Source organism: Melospiza georgiana, chromosome 15 (assembly GCF_028018845.1).
Source record: "Melospiza georgiana isolate bMelGeo1 chromosome 15, bMelGeo1.pri, whole genome shotgun sequence".
In the NCBI taxonomy this organism is placed as follows: domain Eukaryota; kingdom Metazoa; phylum Chordata; class Aves; order Passeriformes; family Passerellidae; genus Melospiza; species Melospiza georgiana.
The window spans coordinates 17,520,132-17,540,634 of NC_080444.1; the positions used below are offsets into that span (position 1 = coordinate 17,520,132).

Consider the following 20,503-nt stretch of genomic DNA (forward strand, 5'->3'; position numbering starts at 1 on the left):
TGCAATTGACTTTGAGCTCTCAGGTTTAAGACGAAAGATGCCTGTAATCATTAAAGGACCCATTGTTTGATTGTTTGTCTCTCCATGTATTTTCTGCTCGGTGTTATTAGGTGTCCGTGCTTTGCAACACGAAATAGCGTGGTCCATGTTTGGCTCTAAGAACAATGAGCACAGGCAAACTGAGCAAACTGCTGCAGCTTCAGAAGGAGATTCTGCTGAAGTATTAGATGCTGTGCTCATCTTTTCAAAGCACTTCTTTGCCTTAGTTTCTTAAGATGTGCTTACACTGCAGGTTATGAAGGAAGATGAAAGAGGTAGCTTGGATTTCTTTCCATGCTTTTCCTGTGTGTACATGGCTGCCAGTTCAGGAAGATGGCTTTGCAGGGTCATTTCTCACCATTTCTCTCCATCTCAGGATTTAGATGTCCTCCCTATCTCCTGGCAGAAACCTCCCTTCCTTTGCCCTGCTGCTGAGATTTTGTAGCCCACAGAGTGCTGTTACCATTGTTCAAACCACATGCAGCTCACCAGCAATTCATCTTCCTGGTTGTGGGGCTGGAAGTGAAGCATTGTGGACCTGCAGCCCTACAAGCATGGCTCAATGCCATGGGTCAGAGATCACCACTAGCTACAAAGCAAATGTCTCTGGGTGCTAGCTTCAAATAATCCTATGTGCATCGCAGTTTGAAGATAAGCACATAAAACTAGGGCACTGTTAACAAGCTGAAATAAAAGAGAAGTCATGCTTGTGGCCTACTTAAAATCTTTCACAAGCAGCTTTTCCTCCTCTTTTTTTTCTGTTCATGGTGTGTAAGCTCAGTGAAGGATGCATTTTGTTGTACCAGCCTTGCATCCTCTGGCTGCATTCACAAAGGCAAATCTTTTGAGGTACATATTTACTTTTCATCCCATTTCCACAACTTTTCCTAAATTCAGCTCCCGTACCTTCTGCACCATTTGAGATTGCCTCTTCCTTTGAGTTAAGTAGCAAGCTGCTTCAAAATCACTTCCTTCTCCTGAACAGCAAAAAATGCAATTTCCCCCAGCCTACACTGATCACACTTTTCAAAGCCAGCCTGGAGACACCTCCAGGGCACTGAGTTTTTCCTCTGATCACTGGGATAATTCATATTCTGGATATGCACGTTTTTGCTTTGAACTCTGAATCAGACTGTAAACAAAAAAAATTATGTGTGTAATTGATGCTTTTAACATTGAGAGTCAGAAAAAAAGTAACCTCAATTTAATGGGAAATTGATTATTTTGTCCAGTTTGATGTGTTTTATTTCACATTTCTTTATCAAGTCCTAATTGGACATTTAGTTTTGCATTATAGGGTCTAGTCATCACAGTCTATTTCATTATCTGTCTGTACAGCTTATTTTACAGCTGTAGGGGAGGAGTACCAATAGGACAAGGATTTGCTAAGGCTCATATATAGTAAAGGAATGTCTATAGGGGTGAAGCCATTTGTGCTAAGAGGAGCTAAAGCAGGAAGGAGCTGCAGGCCAGCAACACCCCTGGCAGGGTGAGGTTTGTCTGGCATCTCGCAGGAAACCTGGGATCTTAGTGCTGAAAAACAGTGAGTGTATTGCAAGGAAGCACCTCCTGGGAGCTGGCACAGAGAAAACCCATCACAGATATCCTAGAAAGCATTTTTGGCATTTACCTGGCTCATGTAATCGGAATTCTTGGTGGGTTCAGCCTCTAAATTAAGAACTGGAAGTGCCTGCAGTATTGTTTAAACAGCTGCCACCTGGCAGATGATCTGCAGCTGAGGGTTACTGGGTCATAGATTCCTGAGATCACCTGGAACAAATTGAGGTTAAAGCACTGTGGTATGACATGGAGAAGTGGCCTGGTAAATCTCTGAATGTCTTTCATTATCAAGGCAGCTGTGACCAGCTGAGGAGAGCTCCCCACACTGGATGGGTGTGTGGCAGTCAGAGCAGAGGGGAGCATGGAGAGAGAGCAAGATGCACAGCTGGGTTTTCAGAGGCACATTAAAGGCATAGTTCCATCTGCTTCAGGAATAAAATATACATTATTTCAGGATGTCTCTAATCCCTGAAGGCTGCTTTGGTAGGGAGAAGTGCTGCTTTTCAGCACAAACCTTGAATAAACCCTAAGTACATTCCAGAAGCAAACACAAGCAGCGGTGGATGAATGTCAGCACTGGAGCTGCAGGACAAGCAGCCCTGTGCCCTGTGCTTCCAGGCAGGGCGAGGGCACTGGAGGCTCACAGCCCCAGCAGGGATGGCAGCTGGCTGCCATCAGCTGGGAAATGACACCTTGGAGCATCGTGTGCTGAACAGGGACGTGGAGCAGCATTCACGTGCCCTGGTCTCAGCAGGAAGGGCTGTGCTGGCTGTGCAGCACTTTCCCTGGCTTTTCCCCAGTATTTCCATATGGCATGATCAGTGCAAGGAGTTCTGCCACCTTCCTGTGGAAACACAGGCTGGGTGATGGGCAGGGAGGGACACGGCAAAGCAGCCCAGGGCTGTGCTATGCTCAGCTTCTGATTTGTATCACATTGTTCTGCTTTGTATCATAATAAGTAAGCTATGTGGCTGATGCAATTTGAAATTCTGTTGCTGGTGATTTTTGAGATACTGCTCCTCCAGTCAAAATATGGTTTGGCTCTTTATTCTGTTTTTATTTCTGTCAACATGAATTTTAAGTAAGTGATGGTTTCTCAATTCAGCTCTTGCCAGACTTGCAGACCTGGTTCCTACATAGGCACAGGAGTCCTGCAAGAAATAACAGCAAAATACAGAAATCTTCCACATGTTCCTTCTACCTTCTCTGTCCTGCGATGGTTCCTCTCCTTAAACATTTGGAGTCAAGTTTAGAAGCTAGAGTGCTCTGTCCCTTAGGCTGTACTAATTACCTATACTTGAGCTTCCTTAGAAATAGGAAATCTTGGCTGATTCCATGTGTTTCTACCCAAGGAATTTTATACTTGTGTTATGTCCCCAAACGAAGCATTAAAGAATGTCCAGCCTGTTGTACTGGCTCAGATCAGGCTTCAGGTGGCTGTGCCCAGTGGGTACATGCATTACCTGCTACTGTACCCATCTCCTGGGAAAACTTTTCCACCCACAGTATGCAGAACTGAGCTTCAGTCAAGGTGCTTAGCTCACCTGAGAGCAGTATTTAATTTTGTTGAGGTAAGTGGCAAATGGGCATGGCTGATGCCATGTGCTGGCTCCTCCCAGAAATGCAGACTGGGGCAGCCCTGGGATCTCCAGACAGGGCCTTTTCTGGGGCCAGTCCAATGTGCTGACACTGCTTTCATCTCATCATTAGTACTGTAAGCACATGAACTATAAGTTAATCCTACTGTAAGATGATTATTAAATACATTAATCAAAGGCAGGAGATCCATAATTAACTTATTCTCCAGCATCAAGTAAATGATTCTGCTATGAGCTTTAAGAAAGCAATTGCTCCCTAATATGCAAAATACAGTGGAGCTATTAGACTATAAGAGCTATTAGACTATAATTGTATAATTATAATTTTTGCATATTTTAATAAGATGTTAATTCTTTTCTTTGTAGCTTAAAATGTAGGTTCATTTTTTTTAGGTTTTAACATATAATTTAAAAAAAATCAAAATCAATGTTTGTCCCCTACCTGTAAGCTGACCTTTCCTTGAAAGGCTTTGACCAGACTTTTGATGACTCACCTTGCACCTGTCTCCAACCGTGGCTCACTGTAGATTTCTCCTGTTATGTATTTCAGCATATTCATTATTGCTCACTGCAGACAAATTTTAACTTAAAAAGATGAAAGAAGTGCCTGATAGCACTGTGCTGGTACCAGCTGCTGGATTTGTTTCAATACAGGCTTACTGACTCCTCTTCCTACAAGTTATTTCTTTCCAAGGGGCCAGATATATCAAGGGTTCTTTTCAAGCCTGTTCAGTGTCTCTTCTGTCCTTCAAGTACACTAAATTTCTGAAAACTTATCCAGAAATACCTGAGCCTCCCATCCCAGAACGAAAGGTGATGCTGGAAACACCAGCAGCTGTTAATCAAGCATTTCCCTGAAGCCATTCTCTTGAGAGATGAGAGTTGCAGCAAGGAGACTTTCACAGAAAATACCAGGAGGACATTTCACCCATATGCCCTGCCCACATTTCTAGCTGGGCAAATTTAGCCTGCTCCTCTTCACCCTTTTTCTGTACCCTTCCACCACATATTGCTGTATAGAAGCAAAAGCCATTGTTGTTCCTCTTCCTGTTGAGAGGAAGCCATGAACTTTTGTCCACCTTCTGCCTTTGTTTTCTGAATGCTTTTCTGTTACATGGGGTGTTGGGCTGGAGACAGACACACGGCACAACACACTGATCAAGATCAGCAAGCAGCAGTGAGTTTCTTACGGCTGCCCTTTCCATGGGGCTTTGAATCTTGCAGGCCCAGATGGCTGACTGGATGAGACCTCTCTCTGGCCATGGGGTATCTGCATTGAAGTGTGAGCAGGGTTGGGTGAGGTCTCTGTTACCTCTTTTCTGGAATGAGCTAGGTCAGCCAAATTGGATTTATTATGGCCAGATTTATCTTGTTCAGTTACAGACCAGCTGTACTGCGACACTTTTCCATTAGCCCTCTATTTTGCACAGACCACAGTACTTTCAGGTGGCATGTTTTACTGCAGTTTCATGCAGAGTGAAGCAATTTGTGTGTCAAAGGCAGTTGCTGTGTACATCACCAGTGACATGAGAGTGCTACCTGATACAGCAGGGCTTGGGGAAAACACATGAGACCTTGGCCCACAAACCCAGAGAATAAAAGAGCAACACAAGAAAGAGTCTTGCACACGCTGCCAGCTACAAGCAGCAGGACAGAAATGGGATAGTGGACTGGGGGCCTGCAGGCAGTGGGCAGCAAAGGGTGGCAAATACAGGTAGGGCTCTGGGTGGCACCCACTTACCTCTGCCACCAGGGTGTGGCTGGCATGAAAGTGTCCAGCAACACCCATGTGTGCCCCTCGCTATTCTCAGTCCCTTCTGAGTTCAACATGCAGTAGGATGCTGGAAAACTGGCCTGGCTCCTGCTGCAGACCTGCAACAAATGTGCTCTGAGCATTTGGAGAGGGGCTGGAAGAAAACTAAATAGAAAACCCTGACACGGTTCTGACTTCAACAGTGTTCCAGGGTGCTTTTGGCAGCAGTCTGAGCAGCAGTGTCATCTCTGGCTGCTGTGGGTGCCCATCCATCCCCCTCCTGCAGAGGCAGAGATAGGAGGAACACGAGGAGGCTGAAGCTCAAAGTTGACACTGGTGCTGCTACCTGCAAAGTTCATCAGGGTGGCAACCACAGTGTTTCCTGGGAAAGTCTAATGGAAAGGGAGATCTCCAAATTTGCTATGAATACAGAGTAATTTTTATTGCAAACCTTAATGCTGATGGATAGGACAGTTTGCCTTTTCCAGTTTATATAAGAGCAACTGATATAAAATTACTTCATAGCTGGATATTTGTGAGAAGTTTCATTTCAAATAATGTAGGTTTTGCCTCTAGTGATGCTATAGTTTAGCCTATTATTACTGGGAACTAAATATTTAGGATATTCCAGCTATAACTGTAGGGCCTGTCTGTCTATGGAGCAAAGTTAATATTTTCCGAAGCAAAGGAAACTTTATAATGCAAAGTCACATTAGCAAAAACTACCTGTCCCTAAAACCAGACAGGAAACCAGGCACAGAGAGGAAGTTTTGGGGGATGTTCCTTCAGATGCTCCTGCTTTCTCTCACAGCAGTACTGAGTCTTCTCCATGACAGTGAATGCAGAGATATTCTATCTTGGTCTTCCTCTGGGAAAGCAACCAGAGTCCAAGCTGTGATATAAGCAACTTTCTCTCACCTTGTCTCTGCTGCACATGGATCTTGCATAAACTACTCCTGTCTCTTGAGGGAAATTCACCCCTGGTACCAGCAAAGTCATAACAAAAGCTGTGGCAAATGAAAGCAAGCCCTGAGAGCAGCCACCTGCTGAAATCAGGGATTGTGCAGGTTGGAGAAGGCCTTTCTGGGAAAGGGTCTGTGGCGTAAGTCATGTGAGGAGCAGCGGAGGGAGCTGGGAAGGGGCTGGAGCCCCAGGAGAGGCTGAGGGGGCTGGGAAGGGGCTCAGCCTGGAGCAAAGGAGGCTCAGGGGGCCCTTGTGGCTCTGCACAGCTCCTGACAGGAGGGCACAGCCGGGGGGTCGGGCTGTGCTCCAGGGAACAGGGACAGGAGCAGAGGGAACGGCCTCAGGCTGGGCCAGGGCAGGCCCAGGCTGGATTTTGGGGAAATTTCTTCACAGAAAGGTGGTGGCATTGGAACAGATTGCCCAGGGCAGGGGTGGAGTACCCATCCCTGGAGGGATTTAAAAGCCATGTGGATGTGGCACTTAGGAACAGGGGCTAGTGGTGGCCTTGGCAGGGCTGGGGAAACAGCTGGACTCGATCATCTTGGAGGGCTTTGTACAATGAAATTCCTTTTGTTAACATTAATGTTTGGTGACTAGTGTAAAACACATAATGGCATTTTAGTTGGGTTTTAAAGAAAGAAACCAATAGAGAGAGAAGAGATGATATTTTTCTTGGTAGAGAATCTCTCTGAGGGGTTGTGTTCATATCACAAACATTCACTTTATTACATTTTATGGAATGGACTTCAAATGCCGGTATATACAAGCCAACACTTCATTATTGGAGTTTGTGTTTATCCGCTTGCCATTGTCAGCCTGTTCCCCTCTGTCTTCTTGTGCTGCTCTTTGTTAAAGTGATGGTTTATGAATATGTGGGTTAGACCTCTCAAAGTACAGTGTGGTGAAGTGGTTCAATAAAAAGTTATTAAGGTAAAAAAATCTATAGTCTCATGTGCTCTGTTCACCTTCTCTAGGAACCCCCAAGAAGAGATCCTTAAGCTAAGCAAACACTGCATGCTGAGACTCTAACACAAGCTACAAACTGAGAGGCCTCAGCCAGCCAGAGCTCTGCTGAATGGAGCCACTGCAGGCAGTCCCAGTTGTGCCCACAGACCTGCAGCATTGCCCCCTCTCAGGGATGAGAGCAGCACAGACCAAAAAAAGGGTGCCAGGTGGGGAGTCTGCCATAAAACGTTCATTTTACAAACAGCAAATAAAGACTTTCAGTATTCTTAAGCTACACAGTACCAAGTAGAATTTGGTTCTTTAATGTAACTGTGTGGCCGCATTTCATTTATCTTTAAAAGAAAACTTTGGCTTCTGCTGATTGCTGGATAAATAAAGCTGACTTCAGGTAGTTTCCAGAGCCCACTTAGAATATGATTTTTCTCAAAAAATAACAGTGTTTCAGCCTAAAAGTGAAAGTGAGAGAGTGAAAGGGTGATTTAGACTAGCCTGCCCCAAACCCATGCAGGTTTCACACCCAGCAGCACTGCTGGCTTGCCACAGCTGCACAGCCACGTAAAGGAGGGGATGGCAAATGGCTGCTTGTGCCTGTGGCTGCCAAGGAGTGAGAGCTGCCTGTCACAGTGAAGGCCGAAGGAAGCATTCTCCAGGACAGAAAATAATTTGTGAGGAAGACATGGAAAGTGGTAGAATCTGTTCACGTGCAGTGCAGCAGGAAGAGTATAAGAGATGGGTTACAAAATTATTTTGTTGCCTCTATGTCATGTTCCCAAATCTCTGAAAAAATGCAGCTCGACAAACAACAACCCTCCGTCTGTCTCAGGGCTGGAGAACTTCAGCAAGTGAGGGTTACCTCAGTGAGTTACAGGTTAAAAGCAGTGAGGCGCCACTGTGCAGTACTGAATCACCATCCTGGCACTGCACCATCCAGGACAAAGCAGCACCATGCACAGAAGCATCCCACTGTGCTGCACTGCACTGAGCTCCTGCTGCTGCCTCAGGGCTCTCACTGCAACAGAGCAGCTATTGAGGAGGCAATCACAGTCCCTCTGTTCTCTCTGGCAAACAAAGAAAAACAGTCATGATCCTATTCATCCTCTGGGACATCTCATCTTGAAGGTTCCAACCTGTTCCAAGCTACCAAAATAATTCTGCCACCTGTAGTGCTCTGCAGCTGCCAGTGCAGTCCTGCACACCCATCTCCAGCCTGGTGAGGTGTGGTATGAAAGGCAGCTGTGAGCAGAAGAGCCCAGCACAGCCACTCAGCTGAAGAGCTGCTGTCAGAGTCAGGGCTGCTGATGCATGCACACCTCATACACTTCTGCTGGGTACCTCAGGAAACACAAGGAAGCTTTTTGTCCACATTGAATTCACTGAGGTTAGGTACCTGGATGCCCTCCAGCACAATTCCTCTCCTGCTGAAGTAGGAGAATGAAGCAACTAATTTCTACTAAAAATATAGATAATAAGCCCAGTAAAACACATTGACCACCATGAAAAACAAAGGGAAAAGCAATTTGGAGTAGTGGTCCACATTGCCAGGGTTCTGAATTGTGAAATAACCAATGATCCTGTGCATTTTGTTCCTCAAGACACATTTGATTTTCTCATGATTTTTCATGGTCAAGTCACTGCAGTTAACATTATCACTGGAAATCTCAATGCTTGTGAAGCTGATTTTTTGTTTATAGCTCGTGATGGAATTTTTGAGGATGTTGGTGATGTTAACTTCTTCCATTTCTTCAGTCAGTTCATTTGCAGGCCCCTAGGAAACAAGAGTGGACAGTTTTAAGGTCTGTCTTCTCCTGCAGAGGAGGAAGACCATAAGGATAAAGACATAAGAGTACAGCTTCATATGTGGTCATCCCAATACTCAAACACACCTTTCAGCTGCTGCCTAATCCTAGGAGGGCCTGAGGTCCAAGAGATGCCTGTTTCCACCACTGTATTTCTAGAGATATTTTCAGATCCTTGAGCAAGTTTTACTCTGGGTAATCCAACATCCATCTCCTACAGGATATCCATCACTTCCTGTCTACACAGCAGCTTAATGGCTGGGAACTCAGTATTGCAGTGGGAAACCTCCTTTTTCCCAACAGGATTTGGGCCCTTGATGACAACTGGACTACAGTTTACCTGTACCAGTTTACCAATACCTGATTATTTAATTTCTCACACTAAAGCTGAGCCCTTGAACAACTCACTCTCACAGTCCCCACACAACACTGTGGGACAGATGTTTGGAAGTGTCTTCTGGGAAAGGAGGAAGAGGGTTCAGTTTTCCTCTGGCAGAGGGAAGCACCTCCCTTATTGGAGTTATTTGATAGAAGAGTGAAGAGTTGTGTTATACTGGCTCTTCTCTGAGTGCATTTGAAAGGAGCAGCGGTGCTTCCTGCTCACATGAGCTCAACTCAGGGCTGTGGACCCACTCCAGTGCCTGGCCCAAGGGCCTTTCTGGCTTTCTGGATGTGGTCCTGTGAACCCAACAGGACTGCCAGAGACACAGCATTCCTGTGCTATTCATGTATTTGTTACACACAAAAGTTTAGATTTAGTGCCCATTAGGAGAAGCATTGTTGATGTATCCATAGCAAGAAGACCATGTGTCTTGTTCACTTAATGGAGAACTAATTGTTGCCAGTCCAAGACCACTGGCCTCATTAAGGTACCTTGGGCCTTACCTCTTTTGGTACTTTGGCTGCACATTTCTGTGAGGAGCTGTAGTGAGCCACTGCATATTCCACAAGGGCACCAAAAATGAAGCTGAAGCAGATGCCAAGATAAACATCAATGGCCTTAATGAAACAGTTGGTTTTTGAAAGTGAACTTCGTGAGCCGATCATCAGAGTTGTCATAGAAAGCACTGTTGTAACTCCTTGGAAACAGAGAGACACTTTTCTTGTGGACACTTAGGAGAAGTCTTGGCCTACCCTTCTATTCATGTCATTGCTCTCCATTGCTGGCCAGTTAAAGCACATCACTTCTTACCAAATCCAAATCATCCATCATAGCAACTGAAATACTTTTGTAGCATCACTAGCTTCACACAGGCTCTCCCTGCCTTTGGGAGCTTGGCTCCAACAGGCAGTTGGCTCTCCTGTTTTTCATGCTTTCAGTAAAGAAATCCCTCCATCCTGCTTTCTCCAGAACACACCACCTGTGCCCTGTCCTCTACTCTGCAATGGATCTCCTGAGAGCTTCAGCCACACACAGCCCTGCAGGTGGGCACGTGTCCCTGCCACAGCATCTCCTCCACACCAACCCAGCTCTGCCCCAAAGAACAGCAGAGGCCAGCAGACCCTTTATCCCTGAGCAGGTAGCTCAAGGAAAGTACCATCTACCCAGCCTTCAAAGGCTCCTCTGTGTGCTTAAATCTTCTCCCTTCTTCAGGAAAGAACTCACCAATGCAGGTTCTTGCAGGCACTGAGTCCAGTGTGATCCAAAAAGAAACCCAGGACAACATGACAAGCAGAGTGGAGGGCACATAGGTCTCCAATATGAAGTAAAGGACATTTCTCCTCAGTTCAAACTGTAATATCAGTCGTGGGTAATTGCCTGTTTATGAAAGAACAGTCTGATGAATGTGAGGTTCCCAAGGATCCCTGAAGTAAAACTGGGACAGCCCAGCACCAGCACCAGCTGATGGAGCTCAGCAGAGCTTATGCAGGTAACACACCTGACATGGGAGGACACACAGAGCACTGACAAAGAGGCATCTGAACAACCCCATCTGAACAGCAGCTGCCTTGCAAAGGGTTCCTGCCCCTGAGCATGACAGGAATGTCACAGCAGGGCCTCAGCTCCGAGCAGAGCAGGGCTGATGATCTCACCTGCCCTTTCACACTCAGCACAGCACCTTTCCCAGCACCTGCTCTGAAGGGCACTGCCAGGCTCAGCCTTACCTGATGGCTGAAAAACAGACAAAACATTGTCTCTTGATGTCAGCAGGCTCGGGCTCACATCCCAAAGCACCTCTGTGCCTTATCATCGCAGAGAATCAGACTCACATTTTCATTAATGATTTGTGATAATGCTATATTTTTGAGCTCTCCATCTTTTAAAAACCAATTTGTTGTAAATACTGACATAAGGGTTCTGAGGCTGGAACAGTACTGTTTTCAGGATGTATTTCTTTTCTATAAACAACAAGTCCCTTTGAAGTGTAGAAACAAAGTCCATGTTGTTCATGGCTGTGTATGCAACAAAGCAACAAAACACTATTATTTTTAAAACCTTGTCATTCTAAGGAAGTCTTGCCCCCTTTCATACTATCTGTAATTGGAGAAAAGAGTATTTTACACTGATAATGAAAAAGACATCGAATTCTGATCTACAAAAATATGTTATTCCATTGTGATAGAATTGTAATTTACAAACAAACGTATATTTTAACAATTAATTTTACTCCTAGTTACTGTAAACATTGCTTTCCACAGTACCTATACACTGCATACCTGGATAGAAGGGATAGAGTTTCTTCAGGTATGTGTGGAGGAAAATAGGAAGAAGGAAAAAAAAATTAAAATACATCAAATGAATACAGTATATTTTAAACTTCCATCTTTCTGTGGATTTCCATCTTACAGAATATCCTGACTGCAACTAATAGGATGACACCACCTTTCAGTTCATCTCTTTTTGTGAGATTAAGATCTGCTAAAGGCTTTACTGGTTCAGGACTGAGTCAAACGATCCTGGCCCACAGAAGGAGAGGAGATGGAAGGGGGAATACCCAGGAGCTTTCAGTGCTTTTTGCTCTCCCAGCTTTACCTGTCTCCTGCTGAGACCTGGAGACCAGGGTGTGGTAGCGCTGCACCGTGTACTGGGAGAGCCGCAGCTTCTCCAGGCCGTGCACGGAGCTGTTCCCCCTCAGCCAGGTGAAGGTGACATCGTTCTCATCGTAGCCCCCTGAGGAGAACACAGACACTGTGTGACTGCTGTGGCCAGGGAGAGCCCAGCTGTGCCTGCTGTGGGGAGCAGAGCCCTGATCCTGGCCCTGCACACTGGACAGAGGCCCCTGAGCTGTGTCTGACCACGCGGGGACATCGGCTGCGCTTCCTTCACTGCCCTTGGTCTGCTGCTCCACATGTGGACAGCAACACGCCCCTCTGGGAATGACACACAACGTGCAAGGCTGCTGAGAGCCTGCTGCAGTTGTTTTCATGGGCTATTCATGTTTTCAAAGATAATCCATTGCTGTCATGCACAGCTTGATTACATACAGTGGGATATTAGTACTGCCGTGGTTAACCCTCAAACACAGACTCTCTCTCTGGTGTCTGAGAGGAGAGCAGGAGAAACACAGTGGTTAAGAAAGAGAATTCAGACCTCACTGAGCCCCTTACCACAGAGCAGAAGCACATTTCACTGAGTCATCTATTCAAGTGCTTCAAAACATCAGAAAATGCATTTTCAGTTAGTCAGGAGCTTACAGCTGAGACTGCTATGTGGTTATTAACCAGGCTCCTCTGACTGGGTACACATTGTCCAGGAAACCTGCTCATAAAAACAACCTTTTCTACACATCATTCCTGATATCCTCAAAGGCATTAAGTTACTGAGGACAAATAAATGCACACAACATTTAGGTAACACCAAATTCCTGCCTCAAAGCAGTGGGACTCCATATATGCCATCTGAGTGTGTACCTCCAGGGATGACATAATCTCACATTAGACTGAGGGATACCTCAGTCTGAGGGGTAAATCTTGTACTGAGTTGCCAGCCTGCCATTCCCTTCAAAAATTTGACTTAATTTAGGAAACAAGTCCATCAGTTTCACTGATTTAATTCTTTTATTAAGAGGCCTTCTTTGAGACCATGAGTAGGGACGTTGTGATTCTGATAATAAACCATTTGTCCTGGTAGAAGGAATCAGATGAAGTTGCAGCTCTATTTACATCTAATTGTGTTTTCTTATTAGACACAAATTACCAGAGCTTGGGCGTGATGAACTCCTAAATTAGGTGTCCAGAGCATGAATCCCTGAGTAGAATCCTAAGCATGTGACTTTTCAAAGTTCCTAAGTGGTTTTATAAATCGTGGTTAATCAGGAAAATTTTATAAGTGATAGATTGTTGTTAATTCATCTGGCGTATATTTAAATAGCATTATTTCTGGGCACTTATCCTAATGAAATCTCCAGTGGGCAATATGTATGTAATTTCATTGGAATTATACTGCAACTGAGCATGATGTAGGACCCAATCAGTTTTAAACCAGGACTAAACATGCTCCACTTTAGCAGAAGAGGACAATCATTATTATTTCAGCAGCTATTCCTTGTAATAAAGTTAACCATGGTGAACTAATATGATTTTAATGTGAAAATAATATGTTCTTCCCTAGATGCTTTATGCTGCAACCCCAGAAGTTAAAAATCTGGTCTTTTCCATGCTGGGATGGTGGAAGTTTGGTTTTGTGTCATGCAGCAGGAGCTGCATGCTCATCACAGGTCTGGAGCAGCAGCACTGCACTGGCTGAGCTTTGGGACAGCAACCCTGCAGTGGCCCACATTGCCTTGGAGTCTTTCTCAGCCAGCATTGCCTTAGGTGAGCTTTTAATCTAACTGAGAGCAGAACTCACTGATAATTCCTCTTCTTGAGACTTCTCAGTCTGACACTCTTCTGTTGACAAGGGTCCCATCCTCTGTATCCCCTCCCTAGTGGGGGGGCAGGTATCACACACCGGGGTTTGGCCCTGATTTCAGCTCAGGAGTTTGAGAGCCACATTCAACTCTAATTCTAGTGAGAACCACCCTTCCCCAAGTCCTTTTACAGCGGGGATTTCGGGGCTGCAACAGGTATTAGCTAGCTAAAGATGTGAGAATTTTTCCTTCTTGTACTCTGTCACAGGTACTTACCTTGCAAGTTAGTTTTGAAGAAGCTGTGTGTTCAAAAGAATCTGAATTTTGAAAACCAGCCAACATTACCTCATCCTTTCTGTGCAAGATTTAATTATCTACACTTTAATAAATATTCTTTATTACCACTTTTTGCATAAATTGCACAGTGACAGGAATTTTCTGGGCTGTGGATTACAACACAAACCTTTGAAGAATGATGACACAGAAGTTGTTTTCTTTTGGCCATTGTAATTTGCAGGAATAAAAATCTACTCCAGAAAGTTGCCGTGCTTAATCCAAATATTCAAGATGTGTAGTTACTTATGAATAAAAAAATTTAGAGTTTTCTAGAACATTATACTTACAGCTTTCTAGCTGCAGCCGACATGTTTGGGTGTCCATAGGGTATTTTGACAGGTCCATGTTACAGGCAACAGTAGTAGTGATTCTGTAGGGAGAGAAAGAACTCTGAAAATTGCAATAAAAGCAGGTTTTACACAGCAAACTGGATCACAAAGCTCTGCTCTGTCAGTTAGATTATTTGGATTCATAATATGAAGAGAACCCTCAAGAACAATCACTGAGAACCCTGAACAATTAACTGAGAACCCTCAAGAACAATCACTCTCTGCAGCCACCCCAATGAAAATTAGCCCAAGGAGGAATTTTGCTTTGATCTGGTGGAATATAGAGTGCTGAGTCACATTTTTTTCCCCGTTGCTACAATTTGCTCATAATAAGGAGTCAGTACTTGTGATTTGAGGTGCAGTGACTAACTGCACACGTACTCTGCCTTTCTCTGATGTGGAGGTAGGTGAGTTTTGCTCTGCAGCTGAGGTAACTGGGACTCAGTTAATGCAAGCTAAGGAGAGCACTGTAGGAATTGCTAACTCAAGTGCTGGGTGCCTTCCTGCAGTTCATGGACAAATACACTTCTTGGTAAAAAAACAGAAGTCGTCACTGGATAAGCAAATGGTTTCCCACTGTCAGCTGAACTTATACTTTGTGATGTCCTCCTTCCATTCCTCCCGTGCCCCCATCTGGCTGGATTTTTCCTAGGTGACACCTAAACTAATGAGCTTTGTGAGCAGGCCTCAGGATACAGCATATACCATGATGGGAGACCCTGATCCTTGACTGGCATTTCTGGAAGCCAGAACAGGGGGAAATGGATCAGCAGAGAATGCTCACAGCTGACTTGTTGACCCCAAACCCATGCCCTGTGACAGCTGGTACCTGCTCCTGTCCAGGGTAATTCTGGAAATCTATTCTGAGCCAGCAGCAGCAAAGCTGGAGGTCTCTGTACCTTAAGGCATACAAGACAGTGCCATTAGAGAAGAGCCTGACGAGGCGGTTGCCCACAGTGACGTCGTGCAGGAAAGACCTCTTTGACTCCACAATGTAGGTGTCTGGCACCCAGAGCAGCTCCACCAGGCGAGCATCCAGCGTGAAGCTCCTGTTGCCGTGGAAGACCAGCCGCGGGTCTGTCCAGCGCTGCTGCAGGGCGATGGTGGCTGTGAAATCCTGCAGAACAGAGCGGAGCCTGGCAGGTGTGTCCAGGCACCTGCACGGCACAGCTGGGCACACCATGTGTGTGACAGGGCACAGAACACATCCTTATTCAACCTAGCACAGCCAGGCTTCAAGCTTCACTCTTGTCACAGTTTCATTCACTCTGTAATATTTCTAATACATTTCCACTCTAAGGTGTGGAGTTTGAGGGCTAAAGATTATAATTTACAGTACTTTATGTTTTTAATAGGCAGTTTTTATAACTGATGCCTTTGTGCCCATTTTGCAGAGAACAGATAGGAAGCACACACTTGAGGCCACCCCACAAGCCATTGACATTACAGATCAGTCATTGCCTAGAGCTAGGAAACTCCACACGTACTATAAATCTGGTCATCAAGGAGGCATTGGCACTTTGGGGAAAAAAGGTAAGTGAATCCAACCTGTTATGTCAGGGACACCTTAAGAAAAACCCCAAACAAGTCAAAAAAGAAAACTTGTGCCTTCTATTTTAATAGGAATTTTGAATCTAAGAACACTGGGATTAACTTGAGTCTGGCCTGCCCCTGAGCAGCACCACTTGGCTCTGAAGCTGATGCTTTGCTGAGCCTTCTGGACACCACAGGCACTGCTGGACTATTCAACTTCCTTCTCACAAGGGATGCTGCACAGGATTGATTTTTTCTATTTCCATGGGGTCTTATTTCCAGAAGGTGCTGAGTTTTTGACCAGTAGGACTTTTGGAACCCCTTCTTTTTTCTTGTAAGCCCACATTACGATGGCATCTACACAGTTGTCTTAGGGTGATGTTAAGATGTTTGTATTCCTAATTGTCTGCTCTGTTTATGCTGGATATTAAGTTCTGCACCTTTAAAACTGCTTCTGAAAGTGAAGCAGGAGAAAAGAAGTGTGCAGTTTGTTTTCAGAAACTGCACTTGCTCCCCCACATTCCTTCTCACAGACTGGGTTGTCTGCAGCACAGACAGACAGTGGGACAGAGCTCTCCTTTGCTTTTAGTTGGTTTTTAGCTAGCAGAGGAAGAGAAGTTTCCTGAACTGTGTTTTTCATTCTTTTTCTTGGAACTGTTTGAACCCGCTCTAGACTGAAAACCCAGAAAAACACCAGGAGCTCATGCCTGTGGCCCACCGGGTCCAGGACACGGCATTCCAGCACAGGAGGGACTGATAACAGACTGATGAGCCAAGCTACAGGGCATGAAAAGGACTTTCTGAATTTGCCATCTCTTCAGAACAGCAAGAGGTTTTATTGTTTAATATTATTAATTTTTTATGCTTGTGTATACTTTGCTTGCTAAATAACCAGGTTTTTCCATTTATCTACAAGGAAATATTTTCAGGAACCAGTTAAGGGAGTGGCCACTTGAATCTGCTTTCTAGAGGAAGCCTTTTGGGAGTTTCCTCCCAAATTAGCCCTAAACCAGGACAATAGTCTGCAGTCATAAATGAGCTCTGTTTTCATCCCACTGCTGAAAGTGGTCAACAGCTCCCAACAGCAAAGCAGTTTCAAAATGACCATTTCTGTGCTGGATACACGGGAATACACGTGAAGTCTCTCAGGCATATCTCAATCTTATCTTGTAAAATAAAATTTTTTTTCACTTACCATGTCACTCTCAGATATACTAGAAATACTTGCAATGTCCAGACTCATTGCAATTTGTACAGGTTCTCCTGCAGAGGGAATGAAATGCTTCAGCAGAGAGAAGGGAAGTGTGGAGGGCACAGTGAAGCCACTCAGGAGGCTGTGCAGGGTGGGCACTGTCCCCAGCCTCACTCACTGCCACTAAAACTGCAGAGGCCCAGAGGGTCACACACAGTCTCAGAGCATTAGGCTCACAAATTCTATGATCTGAAATGCAGTTGCCACTGTTAGGGAGGTGGAGTTGTGTGTTTGGTGGTGGTACCAGAGGGCAAATATCCATTAATACCCATTGACACTGGCTGCAGAGCTCAGAGTTTAGATTAGCAGCATTCCAGTGGCATTTGCCATCGGACAGGCAGCCAGGGCCACTTTGTCCCTTGATCCCAGCCCGCGCCAGGCACGGAGCGGCCAGGCCAGGAACCTCTGCACAGAGCCTTCCCACAGCTCAGGGGGTGCTGGGCAGCCCTGGCTCCTGGCGAGGAGGCACCGAGAGGAGAGCAGGTCCCGGTTCCCGAGAACCGGCGCTCCTGGAACGCGGAGCAGCCGCGGCCTCGGCCCGGCCCAGCGCCCGCCAGAGACAGGGCCGCGAACCGAGAGCCGCCAGCGCCGCGAGCCACCGCCAGAGGGCAGCACCGGCCGGGACACGGGGACAGAGGGACACGGGGACACGGGGACAGGGGGACACGGGGACAGGGGGACACAGGGACAGGGAGATACAGGGACAGAGGGACACGGGGACAGCGGGACAGGGGGACACGGGGACAGGGAGATACAGGGACAGAGGGACACGGGGACAGGGGACAGGGGGACACGGGGACAGGGGACAGGGAGATACAGGGACAGAGGGACACGGCGACAGGGGACAGGGGGACACGGGGACAGGGAGATACAGGGACAGAGGGACACGGGGACAGAGGGACACGGGGACAGGGAGATACAGGGACAGAGGGACACGGGGACAGCGGGACAGGGGACGGGGGGACACGGGGACAGGGAGATACAGGGACAGAGGGACACGGGGACAGGGGACAGGGGGACGGGGAGATACAGGGACAGAGGGACACGGCGACAGGGGACAGGGGGACACGGGGACAGGGAGATACAGGGACAGAGGGACACGGGGACAGAGGGACACGGGGACAGGGAGATACAGGGACAGAGGGACACGGGGACAGGGGACAGGGGGACGGGGAGATACAGGGACAGAGGGACACGGGGACAGGGGACAGGGGGACACGGGGACAGGGAGATACAGGGACAGAGGGACACGGGGACAGCGGGACACGGGGATAGGGAGATACAAGGACAGAGGGACACGGGGACAGGGGGACAAGGGGACGCGGGGACGGGGGACAGGGGACAGAGTGACACGGGGACAGGGGGACACGGGGACAGGGGGACAGGGAACAGAGTGACAGGGGGACATGGGGACAGGGGGACAGAGTGACACGGGGACCCGGCGACACAGGGACATGGGGACAGAGGGACACGGTGACGGGGGACACGAGGACAAAGGGGACAGGGGGACAGAGGGACAGAGGGACAAAGGGGACACAGGGGGACACAGGGGGAAGAAGGGGGACCTGGGGATATGGGGCACGGGGACAAAGGGACACTGGGACAAAGGGACACTGGGACGAGGGGACACAGGGACACAGAGACCCGGGGACCCCGCGGCAGGCCGGGCTCCGCCGATGCCGGGGGCGCGCGGAGCTCCGAGCGCAGCTCGACCCTTTCCAGCACAGCCCCTCTGCCTGCGCGACAGCAGAGCGGGGCCTTGCCTGCTGGAACTGCTGAAACTGCTGCTCATCACAGGAGTCGCAGCGAGGAACGACCAATGCACACCATTTCTGAAACTCTTTCCAGATGGTTTTGGCTTTGATTGTTTGTTTTAACGGGTTCATAAATTAATTTCATTTGCAGAAGATGTGTATTTCTGAAAGCAGCTGTTGTTCACGTGTCTGTCTGTTCAGACTCAAACCCGCTGCATTTACTGAGCACAGGACACAACTGTGAGGCCTCGGCCTCCAGGGCAGGTCACACCAGAGTCCTGGCTGGATTTGTTTAAAATTTGCTGCAGATGCAGTGGATCTCTGCCCTGTTGTAGAGAAGCATCTGCTCACTGGTGTCACAGCATTTAGAGGAGCTTTTCTAATCCTGCATCAGGTCAGCCATTCTAGGCAGAGCACAATGGTAAATTCTGTATTGTCTCAGACTCTTATTACCATGGCCAGAAAAAGGAAGAAGCTCAAGACTGCCAGTAGCAGCAGGTCAGTCTACAACGGGAAATATCCATGGCATTGTGAAAGCTGATGGGAAATTTTTCTGCCAAGTGAGGTTTCATTAATGGTTCAGGCACAAAATAAAAGTTAATAAAAAATAAAAATGGTCATTGTTGTTTCTAAAACTTTCAATGATACTTTTTAGGTTCTGAATGTCATTCTGAGAAACCTGGTCCTCTGTGTGATGACAGCACTAACCTGGAAGGTGGGAGACCTAATACCCAAATTGCTCAATAGCCTCAGATAAGTTCCTAAATTCCTGCCTGCTCCCAACTCCCCAGAGTCTCACTAGGGTTTGAAACAGATTTGTGTTGCAGTGTGAGGTGAAAGCATGTGTCAAAAGTCAATAATCAAGGCAAGAAGAATGGCTTTGTTCCTCTAGAGCTGCATAAATAGCTATAATAGCTGTACGTGACCAAAAGCAAAGCAGAAAATCACAAGGGTCAGGCTCTAAACAAAGGCTTTTATAGTTAGAGCAGAATTTAGTTATTTAGTCAAGTCTTTCATAGGGATGTTAAAGTTTATAAGTTCCCTGCTCTTCACCTCACAGCTGGACTTGAACCCAAGCCCCACACATACGTGCACCAGCTATTCCAGACAACAGTGGCTGCAGAGAAAGGAGGGCAGCCTGGGACACCAACTGATTTAAAAGAAACACAACCTTTGAAACTGCAGCAGGGTTAAAGCCTGCTCTCCCCTCCACGTGTGCGTTACAGACGGATTTTAAATGCTCCCCTGTGTGGAGTCAACATACCACCAAAGTAGGGCCGGAGGTATTTGTTGTAGCCCATGGTGAGGTTCTCAAATCCAGGGAGGGACGTGGTGCCCCTGCCATGCAAGCTGGATCCATGACCCAGAGAGCTCCTGGGGACACAAACACCAACTGTTACAGGCTGGGCTGGGTATCTGGTGTGCAGCTGCAGCTGCTTCCAGCTTGTGATCAAACAAACAAACAAACAAACAGTATAAAATAGTTATTAAAACAAAGTAGATAATTGAAATCACAAGCATTTGCTCACATTGATGTCCTGGCTGAATAATTAGCACCTTCAAGAGGTAGGAAAATGGCAAATTGCCTCAACTGATAGCTACAGGTTGCACACACAGTATCTTAAGAATGTTCTGTTCAAACAGAAAAATCAAACAAGATCTGTAGATCACAAGCCTGAGAAAAAAATCCCAATCTCCCCTTCCCACTCCTTCTTGTACAGTCTATTTAAGGAATATTATTTTCTTTTTTCCTCCCATTTATGACAACCTGAGACAAATCTTGCAGCCCAACAGCTCCTCCTCTCTAATCTCTAGTCCCCTAAATAAGCTTCAT

The 20,503-nt window shown here is 46.6% G+C and overlaps 1 protein-coding gene across 1 annotated transcript; it reads right to left on the reverse strand.

Annotated features, from left to right (window-relative positions):
* Positions 1-6,621: 6,621 nt before the first annotated feature.
* Positions 6,622-20,190, reverse strand: LOC131089799 (gamma-aminobutyric acid receptor subunit pi-like). The gene is given in 9 exon segments (XM_058034763.1): positions 6,622-8,644; positions 9,561-9,754; positions 10,282-10,434; positions 11,650-11,787; positions 14,089-14,171; positions 15,030-15,247; positions 16,859-16,926; positions 19,934-20,082; positions 20,084-20,190. Coding segments are annotated over 9 exon segments (1,425 nt in total). The 3' UTR covers positions 6,622-8,329.
* Positions 20,191-20,503: the final 313 nt, after the last annotated feature.